Source organism: Sciurus carolinensis, chromosome 1 (genome assembly GCF_902686445.1).
Source record: "Sciurus carolinensis chromosome 1, mSciCar1.2, whole genome shotgun sequence".
NCBI lineage: Eukaryota > Metazoa > Chordata > Mammalia > Rodentia > Sciuridae > Sciurus > Sciurus carolinensis.
In genome coordinates, this window is record NC_062213.1 from 72700767 (window position 1) to 72727824 (window position 27058).

Below are 27058 nucleotides of genomic sequence, written 5' to 3' on the forward strand. Positions count from 1 at the left end.
CCAAAATCCCCCACTCTGTTTTGCTCCTCAAAATTATGGGATCTTCTTCGCAGTATTGGCAGATACCTACTGGAGCCAAGTGACCTCTTTTACTCAAAAGCAGTTGTTCACAGGAGAAACATGAACAATAATATATACATTGAATTCTTCCTATTTGGAGGGCCTATTTGTGCCACTAGTGCTTAAAAATGCCAGAAGTCAGTGTTTGCAGTTGAAGCTAATTTTATGGGTGAAGGGAAGAGGAGTTTGGGATGTTCCTGTTGCAAATGACTGACTAAAGCCTTGATTGCATTTCTTATTAGTAGGCAGAGTGAATTATTAATCTTCTTATGGCCACAATTACAGGGCCATGCATCAGTTTCCAGACTATTTTAGTTAGCCTTTTTACTTGGGTGAAGATTTAAGTACTGTATCTGGGTTACCTAATTTGAGTTCCTTTATACCCATTTATGGTTGCTATAAACAATAATCCTGCTAGTCTTGCTGGCTCCAGCATTTGTGAAGTTTATTTCAGGTCCTAAGAGGAAACGTGTGAGGAAATGAGCCTTTGTATTTCCAATAAGTATTTGCCAATATATATTTATATGTGATTGTGTAATCAATTCTCTATAATATCTGGTTGGTAAGTGAGCACAATTGGAGGTTATAAGTATGTATCTTTTTTCTGTAATACTGCTTCTGTTCACTCTTTCTGTTACTGTCTACTGATTTTGACTGATACAATTTTGTCAGTTTTCCAACTCAAAACTCTCTAATGGGAAAGAGGCAAACCTCTTAGGAGCTGGTAGGATTGGTCAGATGGTGACTATCCTTTAGTGCATATGATTGAGAGTTGATTGCAAGGTGTGCATCTGGATCAATTTCTTTATTTTCCCAAATACTTTTCCTGTATACCTCTGTGACCACGATGCACAGCCGTTGTAGATCACTCTTCCTGAGCTTATTTTTCCGCCTAACTGCTCTCCTTAATTTTCTCTTTCTCTCTTCCTTTATTCTTATGTAGGCCTGACCAAAGATGGCAGTAATGAAAATATTGATTCTCTTGAGGAAGTCCTTAATATTTTAGCAGAGGAAAGTTCAGATTGGTTTTATGGTTTCCTCTCATTTCTCTATGATATAATGACTCCTTTTGAAATGCTAGAAGAAGAAGAAGAAGAAAGCGAAACCACAGACGGTGTTGATGGTACGTCACAGAATGAAGGGGTTCAGGGAAAGACTTGTGTCATTTTGGATTTACATAACCAGTAACTTTGATTCAGGGACTGAAGTCACTGGCTTATGAGAACCTGGAGCAGTCTCCTCTTCTTTCCTTTTCCTTGGCTTATGCAGGGCTTAATGTGCAGTGGGGCAGTTGTGACCTTAAAGTTACCGTCAGCTATGTGATCTTGCCCAGTGCAGCTCCTCGCTAGTCCCTTGCTTGGCTCTCCCCACCACTAGTGAAGAAAGTGGCAGTCCCCATTCTTGTAGCTGTCTACAAAGTACAGTGAAAACGATGTTCTTGACAGTATAATTGGTTTCTGTATTGTTTTAACTTATGTATCTACTGAACTAAATTTGGAAGCTTAATAACAAATTGTGTTGTGCTTAACCCTCAATGCTTGTCTTCCTAACACACTATTAATGATGATGATTCTAATGAACTTGATTATGAAATTATATCTGGCATGATTCATAAGTTAAATGCTTCTCTGTTGATCTTTAACTTGTCTGGCGTGTAAAATGATGATTCTTTTAAAAACCCTTATTTCTTAATCTGTAATTTTTTAGGTTTGTCACATAGGTTCATACAAATTTCAATGTAAAATTCTGTATTAATGGTGCTTTGGAAATAATTTAAAAATAACCCCATGTATTTGCCTTAGGGTGGTTAAGTTATTGAATTCAGATAGTAGTATGTCTGAATATTTCTGTTTACAAAGCAAAAATTATTTTTAATTTCATTTCCCAGTATACATCCAGAGAAGGTAATTTGTATTTTTTTTAAGTAGGCATATTATAAAAGAGGGAAAGTACAAATATGTATCTTAAATAATGTTGTACATATTAAAATTATTCATCCTAAATAATAGTCTTTTTCCATTTTTTCCTTCATTATCTTATTAGCTATTGATTTCGACTTAGTTACAATGTGATATTTACATTTATAAGTTAAATAGATTCAAGTGGTGACTCGTTTTAAGAGAATACATTTTTCCCACTAGAAAAACCTAAAGACATCTTTGAATCAGTTTCTTTAAAATGAGTTTCATTCCATTGACAAAAGCAATTGTATTAGCTACATGTAAAATGTGTTTTTAAAATGGAATTTCACCTGCTTCCCCCAGGCAAAGCATTTACAGCTTGAAGGGGATAAGACCTAAGACTTTTGATTTCTGTTGCTTTTTGAAGGAGTGGTATTTCATGTTTTCAAATTTCATTGAATGTCTCTAAAATTTTGCTTAACCTTCTTTCTTCATAGAGCTTAAAACTTGAAAATATTTGCATTTTAGACAATTTTGAGTATTGTTTCTACTTTGCAAACATTCCTTGTTTTTCCATATTTAATCAAATTACTTTTAAGTAAGTGAATCACTCATCCATTTGTTCTGAGGGGAATATGACATATTTTTGTTCCTTGGTTATAAAATGATAGCCTGAATGTAAAAGTCTGAAATCAGAACTCAGGAATCCTTCCTCTCTGGTGCACTGTTTATGTGTGTCAGGGTAGATTGTCCTACTTGCTAATCTTACTAAATACAAGCAACTGCTTTTAGATATGGACATGCATATTGCTCCCTGTATGGTGGTTTTCTAAAGCTTCAACAACTATTAAGACTGTATTTTGTCTGGCCCTCATTATTCAGGAGATAGGTTTTATTCTGTCAGTGTTTCTGACAGTCAAAAACTTATGATTTTCAAACATACAAGTACTTCAGCTAAGCCATCAGCTAAGAATTACTAGGATTATTATTTAATAGCATTCTTCCTGAAAGGTAATTTAGTCTTTGTATTTATTGTGTCTTTCACTTCCAATACTGTGAACTATCAAAGATGAGGTTTAAATTCAAAAGCAGTCTTAGGGCTGCCACTTAATGAAATTCACTTAGCTAAACAACTGAAGAATATTTTTTAAAGCAGTCTTGTTTATTAATGTGTCATGACCACTAACACTAGAGGGTGGTTTAGTTGAGAAGTGAATACATTTTTGTGTTAAAATGTTTGTAATTAATTTCTCTGTCATCATACTAATTGATAGTTTATGTACAGAAATTAATTATGCTTTATTTTTGTAAGTGAAAAAAAGGGATGTGAGGTAATCCCTTGTCATTTGTTTTGTGCCACTTCTAATCAGACAATTTGAAAAGCCTCTGATGAAGGTAGAATATAGGTAGCCAATGAACCCCTGACTTCTGTGACCTCCTTCAACTTGTGCCTAAGGCATTTTTGTGTGTGTGTATGTGCGAGAAAATAAAGTCATTTGCAAAACTGTGGTATAAAGTATCTTGAAGCTGATAAGTATGACTTTATGTTTTATTACATATGCTATAATTGTTAATTTTCTAGGGATTGATTTTGTAATTTTCATATAATATTTTCTCATTTTGTTTCTTCTAAACTTAAGAGCTAACTTAAAAATACAACCTTGTATTCTGCAAATTTGAGTATTTCTGGTTATGGAATTTTAAATCCCATGATGTTTAGTGTGTGATTTTTCAGTTTTGAACAATCTAAGAAAATGCAGAATATGATGTGCACTAGATGTAGTGTGGACTCTGCTTTTCCAGATGTACTGCCATTTGTCAATTGAGAAGGCAAAGGAGTTTGATGCAAAAATGAGGCAGGGGCATCCTGTATATTCATTTCCACATGGGTTGTTTTCAACCCTGATTTTGCCTGGGACATATTTGGTTGGGTTTAAGCCAGCTGCCACAGTGTCTTCTTAGTGCTGAGCCTACTAACCCAAGACCTGGCTGTCAGCTTGCTGACTAGGGATCCTGTGGATGCCTACGACAGGATAGAACACGGGGTGCCCCTGCTTGTTGGTCTTGCATTTGATTTACTCTTTAAATTTTCTGTCACATAGATCATTGGCTAAGGTTTAAGAAAAAAACATTTTTTTGCTTGAATTCTGGTATGTTTTTCACTTACAGTTAGTTAAACAGAACACAGTATTTCCTTGGCTGTCTTAATATTTGCAACTTCAGAGAATTATCAAAAACAGATGTAAGCATAGCCAGTTATTAATTTGATCACTTGACAGTTAGGCCTTATGGGGATTGGTACTCTCAATGACCATTTCCAATGAAGACTTGGTGCTAACTAGTTAAGTCTATAAATACATAACAAGCTTTTTGTGGTTTGGAATGTGGAATCTTGATCTATCATAATGAATATTTGGAGCACTTATAAGAATTCAGTGATTCAGACTTTATTTTTATAAATTGATTGAAGGAGCAGTTATGCCAAATTCTCTGCCTGTTACAATATTCTCTGATTGTTGAAATACCCATGAAATAATTACTAGTAGATATCAGCTAGATTGTGGACTCGAACTAGATCTTAGGCTTCATTTGAATCCCTCTTCAAAGCTGATTTTAACACATGGTGTTCATTAATATTTAAATAATATTAGGAGGAGGAAGGGAGACAAAGGGGAAGTACTAGGGACAGAATTAGAGCTAATTATATTCCATGCTTTTATAATTATGTCAAAATGAATTCTAATGTTTTATATAACTAAAAAGAACCAATTAAAAAAGATAAAATACTGATACAGAAAAAAATAAGTAATAATATATGCAGGTGTTAATCTCAATGATTAAGAGCCTAGGAATTCCTCACTGGATAACTTTAAATACTGAGAATATTTGTAAACCAGCTTTAGTAAGTAATAAACTTATTAAACTTTTTTTGGTAAGAGAAATGACATTTTGACGTCCATAGACTAAACTGGCTTATGCCAACGAAAGTCTTCAGGTAAGCTTTCCATTATCTCATTTGTATTTGCATTTGCATTTTACTTTCATTCAAACTAATTCACTAAATGGAAATATTTTCTATTATTTTAGTCTTTCAGTTCTCTTATGTTCTCATCTTCCCTTCCTAGTCCCATAGAGAGTTGGTGGGTTTGTAGCTTCCTTTTTTCCACAAATGTTTGTAATACTGTTATTGTAGCTATTTACGAGGAAATTGGTGTTGTATCCTGACATGCATTTTACCAAGATGAAACTTAAACTCTGGAGCAACAGTATGCCTAGTTTGTATGCCCATTACTAAAGTGTTTGAGGCCTCTTTTTGCCACATATGGTCAATTTGAAGTGATGATAGTATTCCAGTGTGGGAAGGAAGAGATGAGAAACTGAGGAATATAGTTACTTTCAGGTCTCACCAGGGTCTGTGGGAAGTGTCCTGTGTATAAAGTGATACCACTCTATCACTTCTAGAGCCAAGTATCTAGAAGTTTGCAGTGGCTACTTGGGTGTTTGTTATAGAGCCAGTCTTCTAATATCATGTCTATTGCAGGTGGCAAAACCAAAAGTCCAAGCATTGTCTTAACTGTTGAGGCATTTCAGTTTTGTAAAGGACAGTTCACTTTTTAAATATGCATTTGACAGTGGTTCTTAGGCAGTTGCCAGAATAGCATAATTTGCCTTTTACCTTTAGGTGACTCCCTCATGTTCTAAGGGAAGAATAAGATGTTTGTTCTTTTTTCCTTACCAAATTTCTGCATAAGAATTCTTAATAGTCATCAGATCCGTTAACAATAATTGCCTTTAAAATCACCAGAATAAACATAAAATGGTAAAGAGAAAGTAGAAAATATGGTGGTTACTTTTGACATTCCTTCTGACTTTAACTACATCCTAGTGCTGTTTTATAGTGCTTTAAATTGGAATGTACTCTATCAATTTAAACAGTTTTCATCCAAATGTATTATAAAAAACAAGAGCTTCCTTTTCAGCCCTGATAGAATTTTCTCCATACTACTTGGAAACTTTTAAAGCATGTCATACTGAGATGAATTTCATTGATGGACTTCTTCCTTTTTAAACCCCCTCACCCCCTGCTTTGATTATGGTAGTAAACAGAGAAAAGGAGAAAAATAGATGTGTTTGTTAATTTTTGACATTGTAAAGAGAGTCCACATCAGCTATGGTTACAGATGACAAGAATTCAGTTCTGCCAAAATCAAGGTGTTCACTACTGTGATGTTTGTTCTTTCCAAAATCTTTCCAGGCTCTTCCATCTTCCAAGGTCATTTTATCATTCTACAGAGATGATTTTGTTTTCTGCTTTCCTAAGACAGTCCCCCCTGTGGCTTTGGTTCCATTTTCTTCTCTTTACTTTATAACATTTCTTGACCATTGTAGAATTTTTTGAACCTTTGTTTTCTCTCTCACTCATTTATCATTTTTTTTTCAGACATTGAGTCTCCTGGTTGCAAAGCTGACTTCTCCCTTGCCTGTGCATCTCCTCTTTCCCACCTCACCATTTCTCCCCACAGTAACTTGCTTTCTTTTTCTTACAGATGTGGCTGTTTTTCCTGTAGGTTCCAAAACACACAAACTCAAACAGATCTCCAAACATTAATTCCTTTTCTCCTCAGAATCTTGGGAAGTTATGCCATTTGATTGGTTTTCTTCTAACGAAGTCTGGGAGACCCTCAAGGGCACCCTGGGTCTCAGGTCGCTTCTCTTTCCACCTGTGTTTTGTTGGTATGACTGCTTCCTCTACCACTTGTAAAACTATCAGAAGAACCCCTCTGGACATCTTGTAAATAATGTAACTCAGTGGTGTCCTTCATCCTCACCATTGTTCATGCTTTCTTTCCAAAACAGCTCTTTTGACTTTGAGAACACTACCTTTTTCTTGACCACGACTCTTTTTCATGGTAATTCAAGGGCTCCTTTATGAACTTCTTTTCCAAGTGCTGTGGATTCTTTCTGTCTATACTCTTTTCTTCAGTGACTGCATATGATAATTGTTCTAAGTTATTAGTTCAGTCTTTTTGTGATAAAAATACTGAAAAATTATTGACTGTATTTTTTTTAAGTTCAGAAAAGGAGCTTTTGTCGATACTTTGGAATGTTACGTTACATTACCCTTTGATCATTTGTATCACTTTTAAGGATTTATAACAAAACTGGAAAAGTTTTGAGTAAAGTACTCATTTCTCAGTGTTTCATTAATCTGATTTTTATCTAGTACTTTGGTTTATTCATGATGAAGGTTAATGCTAGCCTTTTTATCAATGTAGATCTTTTTGTCTATCTCAAAAGAGTGGGCGTTGGGAAGATAGTCTGATTTTTACCACCCCACTTTTTAACAGGAAAATTTGGGCCTGCCATAGAAGGACATGGAGCAGTCAGGAAGGGGACATTAGCAATTCTAAAGTGTATTTTTAATGCCTTATGCTGAAGTCTTTTATATATTCACTAAAGCTCATGTATTAAAAAGTTAGTATTATAAGAGTAGGTTTGATCTTTCATTCTGACATGAACTTAAGTGGGGAGTGGTCCATTAAAGCCTTCCACATTACAAGGTTCTGTTTTTGACAGAGTTTAGGAAAGAATCAGTTTGTCTTTGTAAAATAATTGCTACACAAATGCACTAGTTAGGTTGTCTTTGTATGTCGAGTAATTGGACAGATATTAACCATGTTTCTTCTTTCCGTTCTTTTTTTTTTTTTGTATGTAGTTAGCAGTAAGACATACTGATACTTTTTTTCCAGAATGGTGATGGCGATATTGCAACTTCAGTTAATTACCATTCTCAAATGGAGTTTTTCGTTTGATAGAAACAATGTGCCACAAATGAAGAAAGAAGAGATAATAAAGGAATAGAGGATAATAGAAACAATATAATAGCAGTATATAAGAGGGCACAAAAAAACCGTGTGTCAGAGTTGGAGTGTGATTGTGGTTTTCAGAAACATGCAGATTGAGTTCTGCAGTTTGCAGCAGGTTTAAGCATTATGGTTTGGGATCTTTCTTTTGACACCACGTTAGGCCTTAGCTCTTGGGTGATTGGGCTGTGCATGGTGCTGCCACCCTACCCACCTTGTGAACAGTGAGGAACATGCTTCCCACCTGAAATGCCTGAGAAATGGATTGGCAACTCAAAATGCTAGTATAAAAAGTTGTAGATACAGGAATATAAAATAGCACTTATGAAACTGAGAAATAGAAAAGGAGAATAAAGATCAATTCAGTGAAATTCTGATTATAGCCTGGTTGGAACAGGAAGATATGTGGTATTGATGTTTGTTAGGTCAGAAATAAACTCATTATCAGAACTATCATTCGCCAAGAGAGAAAGTGGAAAGCTACTGTCGTAAAAGCAAAACAGTTAATATGTACCTACATATAATAGTATTATTCTTACATGCTTATGTAATTTTTTAAAGGAAGTTTCAAAATGATGGGGAAAAGCAATATTTGTTCAAAAACAGTAAAGATTAAAATCTTACTAAATTATGTTGTCTTTTTTTGGAGGGTAGTAGTGACTGTGCAGGGAAATAAGGTACTCAATCTTTTACCCTGGTGCTTGTAATTAATTATCTGCAGCCCAAGCAGAAGTCCAAAACCTACAGCAAAGTGCCCTTTCCAATGATAATTAGTTATTTCTACAGCCAATAATTTTTAAAGGTCTGAGGCAAATTGTAATATTGACAAGATCATGAGTTAATTACAATGCATTTATCTGCTTTAGAGAATAAGAATAAAGCTCTAAATGATACTGTATGTTGTAGTTCCTTTTAACTTTAAGGGTGAATTTAGGTGACCTTTTGTAAAGGCATTGATTTTAACTTTTATAGATGCTTATTTGTGAATTCCTTTGATATTTTCTCTTTATATTCTATTTTCATCTTATAAATACCAACAGAAGGACCTGGTGGGGTAGCGAAGAGAAAAGCTAAGGCTAAAGGTATTTTCTGTTTCTGAAATTAGCATTGAGTGATTCAAGTTTAGTGCTTGAAGATGCATGACTTTTTTTTGATATGTTATGAAAATGCGCTACTAATGCAAAATAATATTGCTTTTTGGTTTGGGGGTATATGCCTTCTAAGTAGTTTTCCTTAAAGACTTCATTGAAGAATTTCTACATTGAATCTGTAATTTTAATTAATTTCCTTTCATATTATCAAAACTTTCTAACAGTCTTTAAATTAAAAACATGTAAAGAATCATACTACATTTGTCAATAGTGTTTATGTTAAATCTGTATATACACATCCTGCTCCCTAAAACCATTCTTGGTGTGACATTTTGAATTACTGCTGTAAAAAACAGGTAACTATCAGTAATTCATCTCATTTTTCCAAAAGCTCTAATGTTACTGTCTTAGAGAACAAGAAAAGCTAGGGTGATCAAATGTGTACTTTCCAGTTAAATGAAAATTTAGGCTTATAATCTGGAGCCCTGCATCATGATATTTGATATTCTATTTAATTAAAAATTACTATACCTGTCAACCATTGTACGTGGGCTACATTTCAGTATTACAGCCTTACTTTATATTTTAACAAGTGTTCTTATTCACATGTAAACATTTATTTTCTTTAGGGAGAAGGGCATGGGGGAAGTGCATGGTTTTCTTTATGAACTTGTGAAAATCTTTTGTGTTCAAGTGCTTGGCATATGTTAGTTTTCTGGTGAAACTTGAACATGTAAGACCGTCACTGTGTTTTTCAGGGTTTAGGGAATTGCGTTTTAATTTTAAGATGAGGAAATTTTAGTTTTAACCTTGTATCCCACTGAAACAATTTCCCCAAAGGAAACGGAATTTTTACCATTTTATTTCTGAGTAAGTGATGATGAAATACATGACCAAAAAATATAATTTTACTTCTTGACCTAGAAAGGCAAATTAAACATTAAACACTTGGTTTTTTGAAAACAGTATGTAGCGTAAAGGCTGATAGCATTGCCCAAACATTTTACTCTATTGCAATGTCATTTTCTACATTATTCTACAAGCAGCATTGAAATAGAATGATGACGTGGGTAATTCTGTGTGAGCGGTATTCTGTATTCTCACAGGAGTGTCTTGAGATCTTCAGGAAAAAATGGAAGAATTTTCTGGTTGCTTACCAGGAAATTCAACTAATGGAGAAACCCTACATGATATTTTTGTTGGTTAATAAAGATTTTATTACACTGTCTAGAAAGATATAGCACAGGAGCATCTTTTATAAGCACTGCAAATCTAGAGCTCATTTTGGATAACCTTTTGTGCTATGTGAGTTTTACAGAGTTTTGATGGGCAAAAACATTTTCCACATTTTGTCAGGTTAAAGAGATCTTCCATTTTCTGTTACTGCTTAAATGCTACATTATGGAGTAAACATCTTGTTTTATGATTTCTTGATGAGAGTTGCAAGTAGGTTAAATTTAAAAAATTTGTTAACTGTTAAACTTTATGTAAAGCAAATCAAAAGCAATATCTTATATGAAATTTGAAATTACTTGTCCATTCCTTGTAATTGCTCTCTCTCTCTGGAACGAACATGGAAGACACATACGTTGGCTTGAGTGGTGTTCCATCAATTAACAGGGAAACATACTTAAAGGAATACTGATTTCAAAATGTTGATGATACACAAAAATGTAATTGTAGTTGTCATTTTAAATACCTTAGATGATTTTAAAATTTCATATGCACATAAATTGTTTTTTCCTTACTTGACTAAGAAATTATATGGTATACTTATGCATGACTTTTTCAGTATAAATACAATTATTTCAAGGGCCTAAATTTTGTTCAAGCTGAAAATTTTTAATTATCTTTGTACAAACACAAGTTATGATGTTTGCTCTTACATTATCAGTGTTCCTTTACTTATTTTTCCATTGTCACAATAGTTACAAAGTGTGTGTTAACCCTTTGTGTAAGTTCTGCCCTTACAAATGAACTCACTTCAATAATAGTGCATGCTAACTTTCAGACAAGTCAAACTGTATGTCATGCTGAAAAAAATATGATGACAAGTTTCTAGCATTTCTTTTATAACTGATGTTTTATAGAAATTTACATCTTTTTAGCCAACTTAAAAACTACTGAATTAAAGTAGCTTTTTGAATGAGCATTTCTTGTGTGTGGGGACAAGTGACTGTTCTGTGGATTAAGGGATGGATTAAGGGATGCCATCAATAAACATTTTTTCCTTTGATTGGAAAACCCAAAAGTTAAAGAACTTACTAAAGAAGAACTCAAGAAGGAAAAAGAGAAATCTGTATCAAAGGAGAATGAAGAGAGAAAAAAGGGGAAGAAAGAGAAGGAGGATGACCGGAAGGATAAGAAATTTCCTGATTCAGATATATCTAGAAAAGAGTCTCTTAAGAGTAAAAAAGATAAAGAAAAGGAGAAAGTGGACCTAGATAAAAGTGCTAAAACCAAGGAAAACAGGAAAAAAGCAACTACAAAAGATATTTCTAGTAGAGCAGCATCCAGAGACAAAGATGACAGAAAGGAAAGTAGAAATTCTGCTAGGCATGCACAGTTGGCAAAGGAAAATAACCAGAAGAGGAGGAACTAAAGTTCCAACATCATCCTCCCAGGATATGGTGATATTCTCCATTGTGATTTGCTGCTAAAGGGCATAGATACTTTAGTATTGCTCAGGTTGAGAAGACGTGTACATTAGCCATGAATGTATTTATTGGTGCTCGATAAGTGAGTTCTTCAAAATTTAAATACAGTGTGTCATACTTTGAGATTTAAAAAGTCAAAACTTCTGGAATGTTATAAAATATACAATAATTTCTATTTTGTTGATCATGTCTTCAGAGAAATGTATATGTGCAATATGAATTGTGATAGATTTATTAATGTTAAATACTTTGAGTTAAATAAGAAAATTAAAATGTTGAGTAGTATTTCTGTTCAGTAACATGACTTGGAGTGTAAGTGCTCAACTACTGAGTATTTTCTCTGTTGCCTTTGTTTTCTTCCCCCTTTCCTACTTTTTTATTTCTCTTTCCACTCTTCTTACCCTCCACTCTCTTCCCCTAACTCAGCTCTTCTGTGGGCATCTCCTCAGGCTCCTGGGCCCTTCCCTTCCCAGGTCCTCCCTCAGACTCTTCCCAGATATTCCTTTCCCTTCTGCCCCTTCCCATTTTCAAACCTCTCTCTCCCAGTCTTTTGGTATCTCCCGTACCCGCTTTCTCACCTCTTAATCCCTCCTCATTTCTTATGTCCTCTCAACCACCTCACCCTTTCTTCCCTGTTCCCACACCCCATTCTGCTGTCATCCTTAAATGCTCAGTGTTTACTACATGCTAGATATACCATTCTGTGAACTCTGGGAAAAGTCATGAATTAAAAGAGAGAATTTTATATAGAAGAGCAATTTCAGAACACTTTTATGATACCTTTATAGACTTAGAATAGACATAAAAAGTCTTTAATCATTTCACATTAGGATATCCTTTTACAACACATTTTTCATTTATTTTGTTTGGATAGCATATGTTTTTCTTATTTGATTGTATCATGATTGTTTACCCTTTCTAAAAATTTGAAATTTGAGGTAAGAATTTAGTCCATCAGAAAATATTAAATAAAATGAAATTTTATTAAGAAATTCATTTCCATGAATGCTGTGTAGTATTATGTGCATGAAGTTTCAAATTTCCAATATTGATTGCTAGTTGAGATAAGTCACCTACTATCAGAATCAAAAGCACTATTGAAAAGATATTTCTTCACTATTGAAAAGAACAGCTTCAAAATAAAATTTTTTTAACTTAATTAAAGCTATTTCAAATTAGAAATGAGCAAATTTAAGTAAAAGTATTTCCAAAATTATTGTGCACCCTTTTCTTATGTGCCATCAGTATTTACTGCTTACAATCAAACACTTAGACATGTAGTTGACAGAAATTCTAACTTATATAACAGAATTATACTGCAAAGGGGAACTCCTAGAAAATAATCCAATCTTTAATTTAATCCTATTCTTGGGTAAAAACTAAGGCCCATGGAAATTGTAATATGTGATAAGTGGAGTTTCATATATTGATTAGTCAGAATTTTGCTGCTGTTTTTATAGAATATCAGAAAACAGTAAACCAAAAGGGGAATGTTATGGTTCCATTGACTGGCAAATAAAGGACCTGACTTTGGGTGAAGAGATCCCTAGTCCTAACCAGTAATCAGAGCTCTGTTTCTTCCTAGTTTTCCCCCAAATCCTGGCCCTTCTGGTTTGTTGTGACTTTATTCCTCATGGAGATGATTAATGAAAAAGAAAGCCACACTTCCCCAGACCCCAAATGCATGTTTTTAATTTTCTGGTATGGATAGAGAGAAAAAAGTCCCTGGAAGAATTTCACCTGGCCTGGTTAGATCTAGTGACCATCTGTGATTTTTCTTTTAGTTGGGATCTATTCTTACAGTTAATTTTCCCAGGCTTGGTGCTATGCACAAAGCTTAGGGTGGGGGTTGAGTGTATTCCCACCCAAGCTGCTTGACATATGCCCTATAGGAGAGGTGGCTTTTGGAAAAAGAGGAGGAAGGTTCCTTCTGAGAACTGGACAGAATAAGAGGCAAAACAGATGCACCACATATAAAATTTGCAAGATTTTTAAATTGTCTTCTGATGCTAAATCTTGCTGCAGAGATTTTTAAGTGGATTTTAAAAATGAATTTTTAAAATTTATATGAAAAATTTTAAATGTTTCTTTCTTTACAAGTGATTTTTTTTTCTCCCTTACTACAGGGTAGAAAATTATTGCATTCATTGAGGGCATTTTTATAAATTTTACCTTAGTTGTGTACAACCATAGAAGCGAAATTATGTACTCCATTTGTGTACAATGAATCAAAATGCAGTCTGTAAAAAATTAAAAGCCAAATAAAATTTATAAAAAAAAAGAATTACATGTTCCAAAAATAAATAAATAAATAAATTTTACCTTAGTTTTTGAAGTTCAATGACAATGGGGCAGAAAAACACATAAATGTTAAATTCTAGGCAAAGAAGTGAAAACATTTTAGAATAACTTGAGCAGTAGAAGCATATAACCAGTATCTGTTGCTTTTTAGTAAAGTGCTTTGAAATGCTTTAGTTCTCTCATTGTTTTTTATCTTTAAACACTAGCCCAAGGAGTGAAATAGCTTATAACTGACATCAGAATATTGAAGATATAATATCTTTAACAAATATCTTGAACAAATCCCACTCTCCCCAAAAGAAACATCTCTAAAACTATTAAAAATTGTTTCAGGAGTGTTTTTGAACTGGGATTTGATTTATTTTCTTTCTTTTTTTCTTTAGTAAATAAAGGCTTCAACTGAATTTTTTTTTTTTTTTTTAACCAGTGATTGAACCCAGGGGTGCTTAACCACTTATCCCTAGCCCATTATTATTTTTAATTTTGAGACAGGGTTTCACTAAGTTGCCTAAAACCTCAATTGCTGAGGATGGCTTTGAACTTGGGATTCTCCTACCTCAGCCTCTGGAGCTGGCTTCAACTTTTATTAAATTTGAGACCTTACGTTATCCAGCTGCCTTGACAGTTCTGGTTCAACTACAAAACTTAGTTCAGGAGAAACGTTGGTCCCAATTAATGTTTAAAGTTGTTTCCATTATCAGTTTTATTCACTCTTTGTGTACTTAGGTAGTTGTTTATTTATTTATTTATTTTGCTTCTCCTTCATGTTGACATCAGGATAATTTAAACCAGAAACATTACCATTTAAAAGTAAATATAACTAAAAATGGGGATTAAAATTTCATAATTCTGAGAAGCTAGAAATCAGAAGTTTGAGGAAGCAACTAAAAAATGATAATTAAATGCTGAGAATGTAAATTTTTCTTATACCTGTAACAAAATTTGGTTTAAATTGCTCTATGATGTCATATGTAGAATTTTTAAAAATGAGATCATGGCATAATTTCTCTTAAGCTCTGTATGATAATATTTCACATTTGAGTACTATATCACCCTAAGAAGATGGTGAGTTTTATAAAATATTTGAGGGTCTTTTTTTTTTTTTTCAGGTATCTTTTTTTAATCAGTAATAGTTACTTTCTTTTGAAACGCTTCCATCATCACTTGAGTTTGTTTTTTCATTTATTAGAACATTTGACTTGGGTTTCTGTTAATAGTTTTGTTGGTGAATTTTCATTATTTTTAACAGCATTTTTAATTAACTTTTTGAAATCTTTTTTTTAAACAATATGTTCAGTTTTACTCTGAGTCATTTGGGTTGCATGTAGATGATCCTCTTGACATTTCTCGTGAGAAAGAGACTGGTAAGAAAATGGGAAAAAATAGTATGCGTGTTTGCTTTTGTTAATCTAGCAGGACTGTTTGAGTTAATTCTAAAAGTGCTTGGTTCATAGAGAATAATTTATCTCATTATGACCTGTTTAACCATGTGACTTTCTAACTACAGCAGTTCTCATAATGATTTCTTAGATAATGAGGACTCGCTATGTATACTTCCGTTGACAGAAAGAGAGTGAACAAGTATGATTTTTTTATTTTAAATGTTTTAATATAACTGTTAAGTAGTCATTTTCTATTAAGTGGGTTGGTGATTTGGGCAATGTCTTCTAACTTTGGTTCCTCTCTCCTTTGTCCTCAATTATTTTTTCTCCTGCTGGTGCCCATTGGTAAAAATGTTCAAAATTAATTGCTTTGGTTATTTCATTGTAAAGCACCACTTGGAAATGGGTGTTTTCTTTATTTGTAAGGTGAAGATAATTTGTCCTGGTCTCTCAAGGAGGTTGTGAGAGCTGTCTGATACTCTGTATATGCAAGCAGCTGGCTCTTTATTGCACACTCAGGTTCCCTTTTTCTTGGGTAAAATAATGATAATAACAGAATCAAGGTGTCTCAGTCAGCACTTTAAAATTTGGAAACACTGGATCAATGATTCCTGTTCATACTGTTGTCAACAGACTATGAGATGAATGACTGAATTTATCCTTTGTAATGAATGTATCTTTGTAAAAGGGGACAACTGGATGTGGATTTCTTCTACTGAGATTGAGAGAACAAATGGAAGTAATCATAAATGTTACCTATGTCTAAATGAATAAGAATGGTTAATTCTTGGGTTGTTGTGGACCTCAGTGATAGAGTGCTTGCCTATTATGTATAAGGCCCTGTATTTTATCCCCAGCACTGAGGGTTGGTGTAGAGAAGACTGCTTATTGCTTCCTTTTTTCTTTTTTCCTGTTTTTTTGTTTTTTTGTACTGGGATTGAACTCAAGGGCACTTGACCACTGAGCCACATCCCCACCCTATTTTGTATTTTATTTAGAGACAGGGTCTCACTGAGTTGCTTAGTGCCCTGTTTTTTTGCAGAGACGGGCCATGAACTCACTATCCTCCTGTGTCAGCCTCTGGAGCTGCTGGAGTTACAGGTGGTGTGCACCACTGTGCCTGGTTAGGCCGCTGAGTTCTTTAGATGATACTGCTACAATGTGTAGGATATGAAATGTACAAGGGAGAAAAAAGAAAATAAGTCTGGTAAAATTTACCAGTCTTAAGTCTGGTAAAATGGAGAGCTTTGACAAATTGTGAAACTTTTTATTTGTTTTGTACTTAGAACACATTTTCCTGTACAAGCAACATTATGGTCTTTAGAGGTTTTCTACTCCAGAGTACAAAACCCCACTTAATCCCTAATGTCCAGTTTTGCAAGTCTCAGCGTTACTATATTTCTATGCAAGCAGTATTCATCATTCTTCCTCAGGAGATGTATTTACTTTTGAGTATTGTCCAGAGATCTTTTGTTTGTATGAATTACACCCACTCAAATTTGCTTTCATGGACAAAAAATATTAATTGGCTCTAATAATTTTAAAACCCAGAGTAGTTTTTTTTTTTTTCTTTTGTTTTTGTTTGCTTGTTTTTTGTTATTCTGAATCTGATTGTTCAAACAATGATCTGAGCTTCTCTGTCCATCTCTGGACTCTCCCAGAATGTCACATTCCTTCTCAGACAAAGACTCATATGCTTTTAGTAGCCCCAATTCTTATGGGTTGGGGACAGGGGTTCAGAAAGCTGTGTTTGGCGAGGCGTGGGCGATGTTGAATGTGCACTATTAAAACTGTTGGGTGAAGGAAAACTGGTTCCACAAAAAAAAAAAAAAAAAAAAAAAAAAAAAAAAAAAAAATTAACATTCTGATCAGAAAAAGGGAGGGATAAGTATTGGGACAGGCCAACACAGTGAACTATTTATACACCACTCTTTTTTGACACTAAAATCTGCAGATTATGGAGTTTGTCTCCCCTTTCTCCTTTTCCCATTCCCACTTTTGCCCTTGTCCAGATACAAAGTGTGGAGTGGGAAGGGCAAGAATGGACATTTCAGAATAAGAAGCCTTGGGAAAAAGAGAGCCCACCCTAACACTGTCAACTGTCAACAATAACTTTAGACAGTTGAAAGAATATACAAGAATATTGACCTAATGAAAAATACAACCATTTAGTTACTGGACAAAAAAGGCTTAGTTTGTTCAACTCTTTCCATTTTGTCCTGTTCTAGCTAAAGAGAAAGATTTTATTCTTAGGAAACTAAAGGGTGAGTATCAAATGGCAGAATCATAAAGGTTATTTCCACAAAAATCTTATTTGGGTAAATGTGAAAAATATAATAATCTTCCATCTCCTGTCTTTCATTTGCTCAAGGATATAACCCAACCACATGAACGAAATTTTTATTACTGGTTTGGCTATAATTTTTACACAGAAATCAATTTCTGCAAAAGTTTCAATTTTTAATCCCTACCAAACAAAAGCCAGGCATTTATTTTTTCATTGCTCTTTTTGTATCTCACTTGATTTCACGTTATGTTTATATTTATTAATCCATGTTAAGTCAGGTGTGCACACACCATAGAAGTCTACCTTTCACTTGCGTCTTCCTTGCCTTAAACATTTATTCTCTGATATTTTAAGAGATTAGAGGAAGAAGACCTTAAAGCTTTTGTGTTATGTTTGATAATAATATAAAACAACCACATGCTGTGTTTTTATTTCCCATTTATTGACTCCTTCAGCACATACTCCTGGACATCTGCAGTGTGCTCAGGCACTGCATAAGACCCTGGGGATAAAAGTGATAAAGTGATAAGTCCTCATGGTGAAATGCTGTGAAATGGATAAGGGACTGAGGGACAAAACAGAAGTGGAGCTATTGTCAATACTACCTGCTAGCCCCTCTATCTAGAATGCCTGCCTCCTCTGTGTGGCAAGCCACCTTCTGCCTCTCCTGTGGGAGCCAGCCCAGCCATCACATCCACACTCCCATGTCTGACCTACCCAGGTGGCTGGACCTCTCCTGCCCTATTTATCATGCTGATCACCCTGCCTCATCCCTGTGATTTCCTGGCAGACCAAGTAACCAATAGTAAATGGCATTCAATGTTTGTTTATTGAATTATGAATATACAAAACAGATCACCTAAAAATATTTTAGATCTGTTAATGAATGCTTTTGAAGACTATTGGAAGGAAGAAAAAGTTCTATTTTTTAAAAAGGAAAGCCTAGAAGATTCTTCAACAATGCAGTAAGTTTTAACTGTGTTGGAAGTTGCTTATAACTGTGTTCATGTTGCTCTCTGTATGTTTGCAAGAAGAGGGGAGGCAAGTAAATTTGAACCTTTAGAGGATGTAAAGAAAAAACAAATTGATGCAAAAATGTTCATTTACTGGATTTAAATGACCTCAATTCTTACATCTCTCTCAAGGTACTATTTTATCTCTTTTCTGTATTTGCGAAAATTAAAGTTGTAGTGGTGGTAAATTGCTTAAGGTGGCGTTCAGAGACACCCAGCTTGGTTCAGGTGTCTGAAATTATAGACACTATGTTGTGTGTCCTGTAAGTGTGTTTTGCATGATGTTAAAGTCAGTCCGCTCCTTCCAGTCTCTGTGGAAGTCCATCTTGGGTTCTGAAACCAGACTCTTGGATGCTTTTTTCAGTATTTAATTCTTTTGGAATTTACATCATCCTCTTTCAGAAATCTGTCTGCCCATCTTGATTCACGTAAAGATGCTTTAAAGCTGGTATTATTCTTATTTTATATCATGGGACAGCTTTTAGGTTCTGGTAATCTCATATTTTTTATCAGTTTTGGGACTGCTGTTAGTACACTTATTAAGATCTGTGTTCACTAATTATACAAGCTACTAACAAGAAGAAGGATTAATAATTCAATTAATATGGGTGCTTTTCCAGTATATTGATTTCCTAGAATATTTCCAAGTTTCATGTACTTGTTGGCCTTATTCTTGGGTTTTATTGATTTATAACTGTTAGACTATGTGTGTTATATTGTTAGGTATATGAGGCAGTAGTAGTTCTGAGCACTTACCCTTTATAAATAACAAAAACTGGAGTAATCTGGATAGAAAATTCCAAAATTTGCATCAGTCTATGTGCACCATTGAATTAGTAAACCAAGGACTGATAAATTAATTCTTAAAATATATCTTAATTTTTTATGGAATAGATGTAGGAAATTGGTGAAGCAAAATGTTACTTATAATTCCCAGGTTTAATTGATGGAACAGTTTGCATATAGAGTTAACCTTCTGTATCTAAGGGTTCCACCTCCTCAGTTGCCTCTTCTACAGATTCCCTCAACCATAGTTCAAAAATATTTGGACAGACAGTGCACATTTTATTGAACATGTGTAAACATTTGTCATTATTCCTTAAACAAATACAGTATAACACGTATTTATATGGCATTTACATTGTATTCAGAATTGCGAGTGATCTCCAGTTGATTGAAAGTGTATGGGAAGATGTGCATAGGTTATTTGCTAATACTTTGCCATTTTATTTGAGGCATTTGAGAATCAGCAGATTTTGGTGTCTGTGGGATTCCTAGAATTAATTCTTCATGGACAGAGGGATGACTGATTTTTATGAGAAGTGTTCACCCAGAGACCCAGTGTCCAAGGACCTTCTTCCTTCCTGGTGCTCATGCCTTGGCTCACTTCTGTCCTGCCACATTGGCCACCTTGTTCCCCATATCAAACACTTCCCCAGCTGAAGAATTTTGTTTTTGCTTTTCCCTTTATCTGGAGAATTCCCCAGTGTAAGTCTCATGGCCACATTCCTGATTTTCTTCAGAAGGTTGTTGAAATGTTCTCTGTGAGCTCTTTCCTTGCTCATTTATTATAAACAGACCCTGGTCTTTTCCTAATATTTGGCCCTCTTTGCTCAGGTCTTCCCTATACCATTTAGCCCAACCAGTAGACTCTGAAGAGTTTATATTATGTTTTTACTTGCTTCCTCACCCTGAAAGTAGGTATGTTCTTTCAGGTATGTTCATTTGTATGTTCATTTAAAGTAGAGTAGTACCCTGCCTTAAATAGGTGCTGAATAAGTGCTTGTTGAATAAATGAATGCAATATGCAGTTTAGTAAGTTTGCAACTATCACATTTATGATAAGAAATGTATTTGTTCATTTTCATCCTGGTCAGATACAGTTGGGCAATAGTGAATAAAGTCCGCAAATACTGAATCAGGGTAATTTTATTGGGTAATCAAGTTGTTATGAATTGTTAAAGTGCTGACTCCATTTTTTTATTGCTTCTTCCATTTTTTAAATTGGAAGATAATTATATAATTACTCAGTGCAAAACTTTCAGAATCTCCTAATTTATCTGGTGAGTCTACAGAACTAAAACAAGCTATGTTGTAAGAGTATTGATTCATTTTCCAAATCATGTCATGGCTTCTGAGGTGGACTTACAACATTCAGCCCTAAATAATGAGCATCTGGATGCTATGGTCACTCTGTCCCTCTTGCCAGCTTAAGAATGGAAGTGGGTTCTGGTTTGACTATTAAATCTGAAAGTGAAGATTTCTGGGAACATCTTGGAAAGATCTCCTCAAGTCTGAGAAAGAAGCAGAGTGAGAGGTGGTCGTTTTGCTTCAGAAGATCATCCTGTCTGTAAGGAGCCTGCAGCTGGGAGCCCTGATTACTGGCCAGAGGATGAAGCCTCTGCTGAGATCTAGCCAACCTGCCTCTGTCTTTGCTACATTAGATAATAAATCTCCTTGCTCAAGCCATCATGAGTTGGTGTTTTGTTTTATGCAGCCCTGGGAACATGAAAACTGATATCTGTTATGTCATAATGTGATTTTGAATATTTATTACAGGGCTACACCCTGGTCATTTGTACTTCCTAATAAATTCAGCTTGAAAATCTTTCCTTTGACTCTGAATTGATCTTACATGTTACTTAGGTTTCTCATTTAATTTCTGTTTAGTTTTTGCCTCAAGTCCTGGGACACAAAAGGAGTTTGGGTGGCAAAAGGATTGTGGGGAACAGCAGCATAAAAACTGGCTAATTCTTTTATATGGGTTATTAAAGCATTTCTAGTCTAGAAAGTATTTTTGTTAAATTTTAAAAGTTGATAAGGGCCTAGGGAAGGAGATGTGTTAACAGTATAGGTAGCTGCTTTGAAGTTTAAAATGTTGCTTATTTTGTGCCAGTTTCACCTGTAGAAGGAACTGTGACCAGGTATTAATAAGTTTATAATTCAGATACCATTTTAGACAGAAAAGAAGACTACATAGTATGTTGTCCTATTAATATATGCTTTTCCTTGCTCTTGTTAGCTTTTTCGTATTTTACCATTTTAATTTTAAAGACAATTCCCATTTGAGTTATTCATTCTGTACCAATCTTTCAGAGCTGGAACACCTATAAAAAGTTAAATCAAGCAACAAATATATCACTTGTGGAAACTTATATTTGGATATTGATTATGTTCACAGAACTGAAAATTTGGAACTTAATGGGTTTAAGAAAGTTGACTTTTAGGGACATTGTATATTCGAATATTGATATACTCTTCTTTTCGCCTTTTCAACATTAGAATTTATTTTCAGATGAAACCTTCCCCCAAATACAATAAAAATGGGATTTCATTTTAAATCTTTATCATCTTTGCTTATTTCTAAGATGGGTGTACTTTGAAAGCCTGCTACATGGGAGTTAGCCAAGGAGGACACTAATTTTTTTTCCAAACTAAGTTACTTTTGAGAGTGAAATAATTTTTCCAGGACAGTGAACACAAACTGGAATTGTCCAATGTTACCTAGGTCTGTGGTACTGAAATGGGAGAGACTGGGCAGAAATATGAATGTCTGGCAAATACCAGTGGAGAAAATGATGTGAATCCCCTTGCTCATCTCTATAGCCCTTGGCCACTGTAGTGCAGCCAAGGAAATCTGGCCCTGCAGAGAACCTCTGAAATTATTCAGACAAGCAGAGTAGGTACCACTGAGTGTGGTCAGCTCTTCAGCAAGTGTTTTTAGAGCGGTTGCTCTGTGCCAGGTCTGAGCCAGGCAGAACTTGGCAATGAATAGTTGCATGCCTGTCCCATTCACAACTGAGGGATACAAGAATGGGGTATTTAAATGGGAAAGGACAGAGACGTTTTCAGTCCTATATTTACATTGGAAATGTGATGTATTTAAGAAGCTTTTCTCTCTATCCCCTAGTTCAAGAAATTGAACCATGATTAGGACTTGTGGGTGGGTGTGTGATCCCTTTGGAATCTATTTGATCATTATATTTACACTTAAACATAGAACACAACTGTGTGCATTGGTGTTTTTTAATAGCATTAGGTTTTGTGTGGATGAAATGTTGGAAATAAGTAAGCAGAGAAAATGTAAGTTATTTGGTAGGTTGTGACTATCCTTGCCTCACTGTCTCTTTAAGATTTGGGAGGAGAAAGACCTAGCAGTGTGTTTTCATCAATGAGAAAAATGATATGTATAGTAGGGAATAGTGAGGAAAAATACAAGAATAAAGAAAAGTACAAGACATTGAAATATGAATTCTCCAGGGCAGGCCAGATAGCCCATCTTGTAGAGTGCTTGCCTCTCATTCTGGAGGCCCGGGTTCCAATCCCCAGCACTCTGGGATTGTGGAAATAACAAACAAACAAATGAATTCTCCAGACTGTAATAGTCTTGAAGTTAAATGCAGTACAAAAGTGCATATATTTATGAAGCCACATCTGAACACTGTTTAGACCCTTTCACTGCAGACCACTCCCACACAGGAAACTTCTAGGGAGCAGAACATGGCACAAGATCCAACAGAATCAGGCTCTTGGACCCAGTGTAGTTTTCTAAATACTTGTACTTAATTGAGGACATAAGGTTCCACATGTAAAATATTAAAGAACTAACATAGTACTTATTAGATTGGCGTTTACTTTAAAATCAGTTTTCATCTTAATTTACCCTGATGCCTTATTTCTTTAGAACTTATTTTTTAAAAAAGAACATTTTTCATATCATTCAGCTGTTATAGAATAATATTATTTGTACATAAACCTCAAGAAGATTGTAAATAGTGGGTCATATGTGATTTCTCCTTAATTTTAACTAATAGTTTTTTGAGATGAATAAATAATTATACATAAATCAAAATAAGGAGTATACATGAAAAACCAAAAATTCATGTGCATTGTAGTGTCCCACTGCTGATTTCTGAGCTCAGGTTTCAGAAAGTAATTAGTCACTTACGAACCTAAGAGGAGCTTAGACTCAACTTGAACTTCTTTTAGCAAGTCCAGATATGACTCTGTATTTTGAAGTTTTGTGAATGATGAAACAATAATTTTTGTTTTATCTGTTTTTTAAATGAAAGGCTAACTTAGAAATAGTAAAAAGCCCATATGAAGTTAAAGAGCAAACATCTCTTGCTTCAATTTTTAACCATGTAATATTGGAAACAATGAATTACTTGCACTATTGGTTAAATGTTTAATAGTATTATTTTTTCCTGGTTTAACTTGACAAAAAGATCAAAAAACTTAAGTTAATTTTGTGAATGAAAAATGCAGGACTTAAAGAAAGATCTGCTTCAGAGCCGACTTTCCCACCAGAGGAGGCTGAGCCACATGCTGAGCCGGAGGAGCAGGCTCCTGAGGGGACAGGTAAGTGGTCCTGGAGGTCTCAGAGGATACACCTAGACTGTCAGGCATCTTTTTTTGCAGAAACTTATTTTATTCACAATTTGTTTCACATGTTTATAGAATAGTGAACTATTTTTCTTCTTTTCTGAAATCTTATAATAAACTTAGGGTTTTTTTCTAATAAAATTTTAAACAGGAGAACTTTAATTTTTGAGACCAAGAATCAAAGGCACAGACAGGTATTCATTGCCTGAGATCACAGTTAGGAACCAACTTGTTTTTCTTGATTCCAATTCTATTGTACCATATTGCACTGAAGGTAAAAACAGACATGTATTATATACAAACATGTTATCATTTGCCACATGATTTTAATAAAGTAAGACTAGTGGGTCCCCAGTCTTTCTTATATGAGGATCTCTTGTCTGCATTGAAGGACTCCCCAGACTTCCTTGTGATAGTCTGTGGAATCTGTTCTGTATTTACAGATTCATGGATCAATTCAAGTTATTTCTGTAGCCATTGAAGATACTATGACCAATAGGTTGAGAACTCTTGGAATATTTTAATAAATTAGTAAATGAAACTTTAATTCATTACTATCATTTCCTGTTTATGACATTTATTATTAAGTACTGTTTCTCTTCTGCATATTTTTCATTTATGCAGAATGCTAAGAAATTTGGTTTCACTGTGCCATCTATTGGAAATGTTAGATATGACACTATGTATTTACTGGCATCTTAGGTTTTAGATTCAAGCAGTACTGATCAATACTATTTGATTTTCCTTCCTTTTAAGACTAATATGTATGTTGCTCTAAATTTCATTATTTCTTCAGTCCATAATCCTGTAAAAATTTACTGTTTCCTTCCCTTTAAGTTTTATAATGTAGATGTGTATTTGGATTTAACATCTCAAATTTTACTTTGTAGTAAATAAATTTATAATTTAAAAATCATGTTTTTAAGGCAAGTGCCTACACCAAAATGTTATGCCATTTGCTTTCCACTCTTCCTTTTTTATTTTTGTTACTATCATTGTAAATTGTAATTAAATTCTATAATCCATTGTTTGACTATTAACCTTAACCCGTATACTTCTCAACTTCTATTTGTTTTGTTTTAAATGTGGCCTTCTCAACCTTCCTCTTACTCTGTCCTTAATTTTTCTTTCTTCTCTGCCATCTTCTACCTATTTGATAAGCCAAGTTATATAACTCTCATGAAAATTCAATGAAGTAAAGTCCTTAATCCCTTCTTGACTCCCTCTGCCATCTAATTTCTCAATCCACTATAATAGCTAATTTTGAAAGCACACTCTGCAATCATCTTTTCACTTTAGTTTTTCATTCATTCTTTAACCCATTGCCGTCTGACTTCTGCCTCTACTAACTGTCTCCATGGGAGAGCAAGAACATTTACAAAACTATGGAAAAACCAAATGGTATGGTATACTTACAGGTTCAAAGCCACTGCTGGTAACCAGCAATTCTGGAAAAGTGTGTGATGGCCCAGTTGTAGATCTCTCATATCCTGTTCCATGGCTCAGGTTTCCACTTGTTGGAACAACACCACCATTAAAGGATTTTGCACAGGAACAGAGTTCCTAGCCTACACTTCTGGCAATCCATACTAAGTTCACTTTGGCTGCTGTCCTCAACAGTTGTGAAACTGAAAACCTAGTTAGGAAGCTGTGGGAGATGATGAAAGAAGAATGGAGATTGGAGACTCTTCTAAAATTGTACCAAAATATACACAAAGATGGTTTGTGAGATATAAATATCTCAAAAAATGTAAGACACTGCAATACTTTAGAAGTGAGTTTGTTGAGTAATTAGCATAGTAGATAACTGTATTTAAACTTGTTCCCTGCTTGAAATTCTAAATTAATTAGGTTTTGTCACTGAAGATTAGCCCTTTGACATAACTAGTGTCACTGGCATTATTTCATAAGACAGTATTTATGATACTAAGACCAAGTGTAGTATTACTTTTATTCACTGAACACAGAGTGTTTCACTGAAAATCGGAAACGGTGTCAATGTAGTCAGTTTCTTGCACATGGCATGATATTGCTGTAAACCTGATAATCTGATAAGCACTACAGTGTTAACAGAATGTCACCATGAATGTTCATATTTATTTGAATCTGTGGAGATCCATCTGTCACACTGTCTCCAAAGCTGTAAAGATCATCAGTTATAATGTCAGGCTATCTACTTTCACTTCCAGACTCCTGGGAGTGGTCGACCAGTCCTTACTCTCTGGGTCTTCTTTCCAGCAAGGCTGTCCTTTTTCCTGTCAGAAAACACAGGGTGTTGATCTGTATTGATTTTTTTGTCTTCCACACTTTTATCCTTATTTTCCAGTAACTTCCTTAATGAAAGCTTCGCCCTTCTCACTTTATTCTGTCATTTGTGTGGGCTTTACTAATTAGAAACAACTCATTTTGTTTCGTGAGGCTTTTTTAAAAATAAAAACCATACCTAAATTAGTTTTCTTTCTTTAAAAGTCCTGTTAAACCTTTTAATGTTTATATCCATTAACAAAATAAAACCAATTTTAATTATCTACTATGTTTCTCAGCATAGTTAAAAGTAGCAAATGGATTTGGAAAAAAATGCACAGTTGCTGAGCCAGATATAGTCATTTTAATATGTAATGCACAAATGCCATATTTTGAGTGCTTAAGAGTTACCCATTGATGTTCAAATATTTTCTACTTAGTAGTGATGTCTTGTAATTATTTTAGAACCCCAGAATATTGAAGATGAAGTTAAAGAACACATTCAGTCCCTTCTCCACGAAACGGTACATACAGAGCATGGTATGAATTAATGTCTACTGTTTTGTCATGAGTTATGAAAATGATGTTTACATAAACATATACATATTGAGATTTAAATGTTAATTGTACGTTTTTTTAAAAATGCTTTATTCCAAGTTACTAAAGAATAAGTATTATTTTTAAGTAGGACGTACTTTATCACACTTTACTGTGAAAGAGTTTGTTGCAGACATCTGATAAAGAATGTGCAGTGAAAACTGAGGATAAGCCAACTAAGACCATGATCCATCAAGAATAGATAGAAGAATGGCAGAGGAAGCAGAACACCAGCAGGCAGGCTGTGATGGCTTTTCTGGGAGCTCCTTTTAACCT

The 27058-nt window shown here is 34.5% G+C and overlaps 1 protein-coding gene across 7 annotated transcripts in view; it reads left to right on the forward strand.

The window, feature by feature from the left end:
• Asph (aspartate beta-hydroxylase) overlaps positions 1 to 27058 on the forward strand; it is a 222989-nt gene that overhangs the window by 42690 nt on the left and 153241 nt on the right. For 5 of the 7 annotated variants that reach the window (XM_047553821.1, XM_047553827.1, XM_047553834.1 and 2 more), the window contains 2 exons: positions 23825 to 23917; positions 26651 to 26725. In XM_047553821.1, the coding sequence (XP_047409777.1) occupies positions 23825 to 23917; positions 26651 to 26725 (168 nt within the window). Of the gene's footprint in view, positions 1 to 8865; positions 8908 to 11168; positions 11859 to 23824; positions 23918 to 26650; positions 26726 to 27058 lie in introns of those variants that run through there. The other 2 variants (XM_047553859.1, XM_047553869.1) reach the window with 1 other exon arrangement.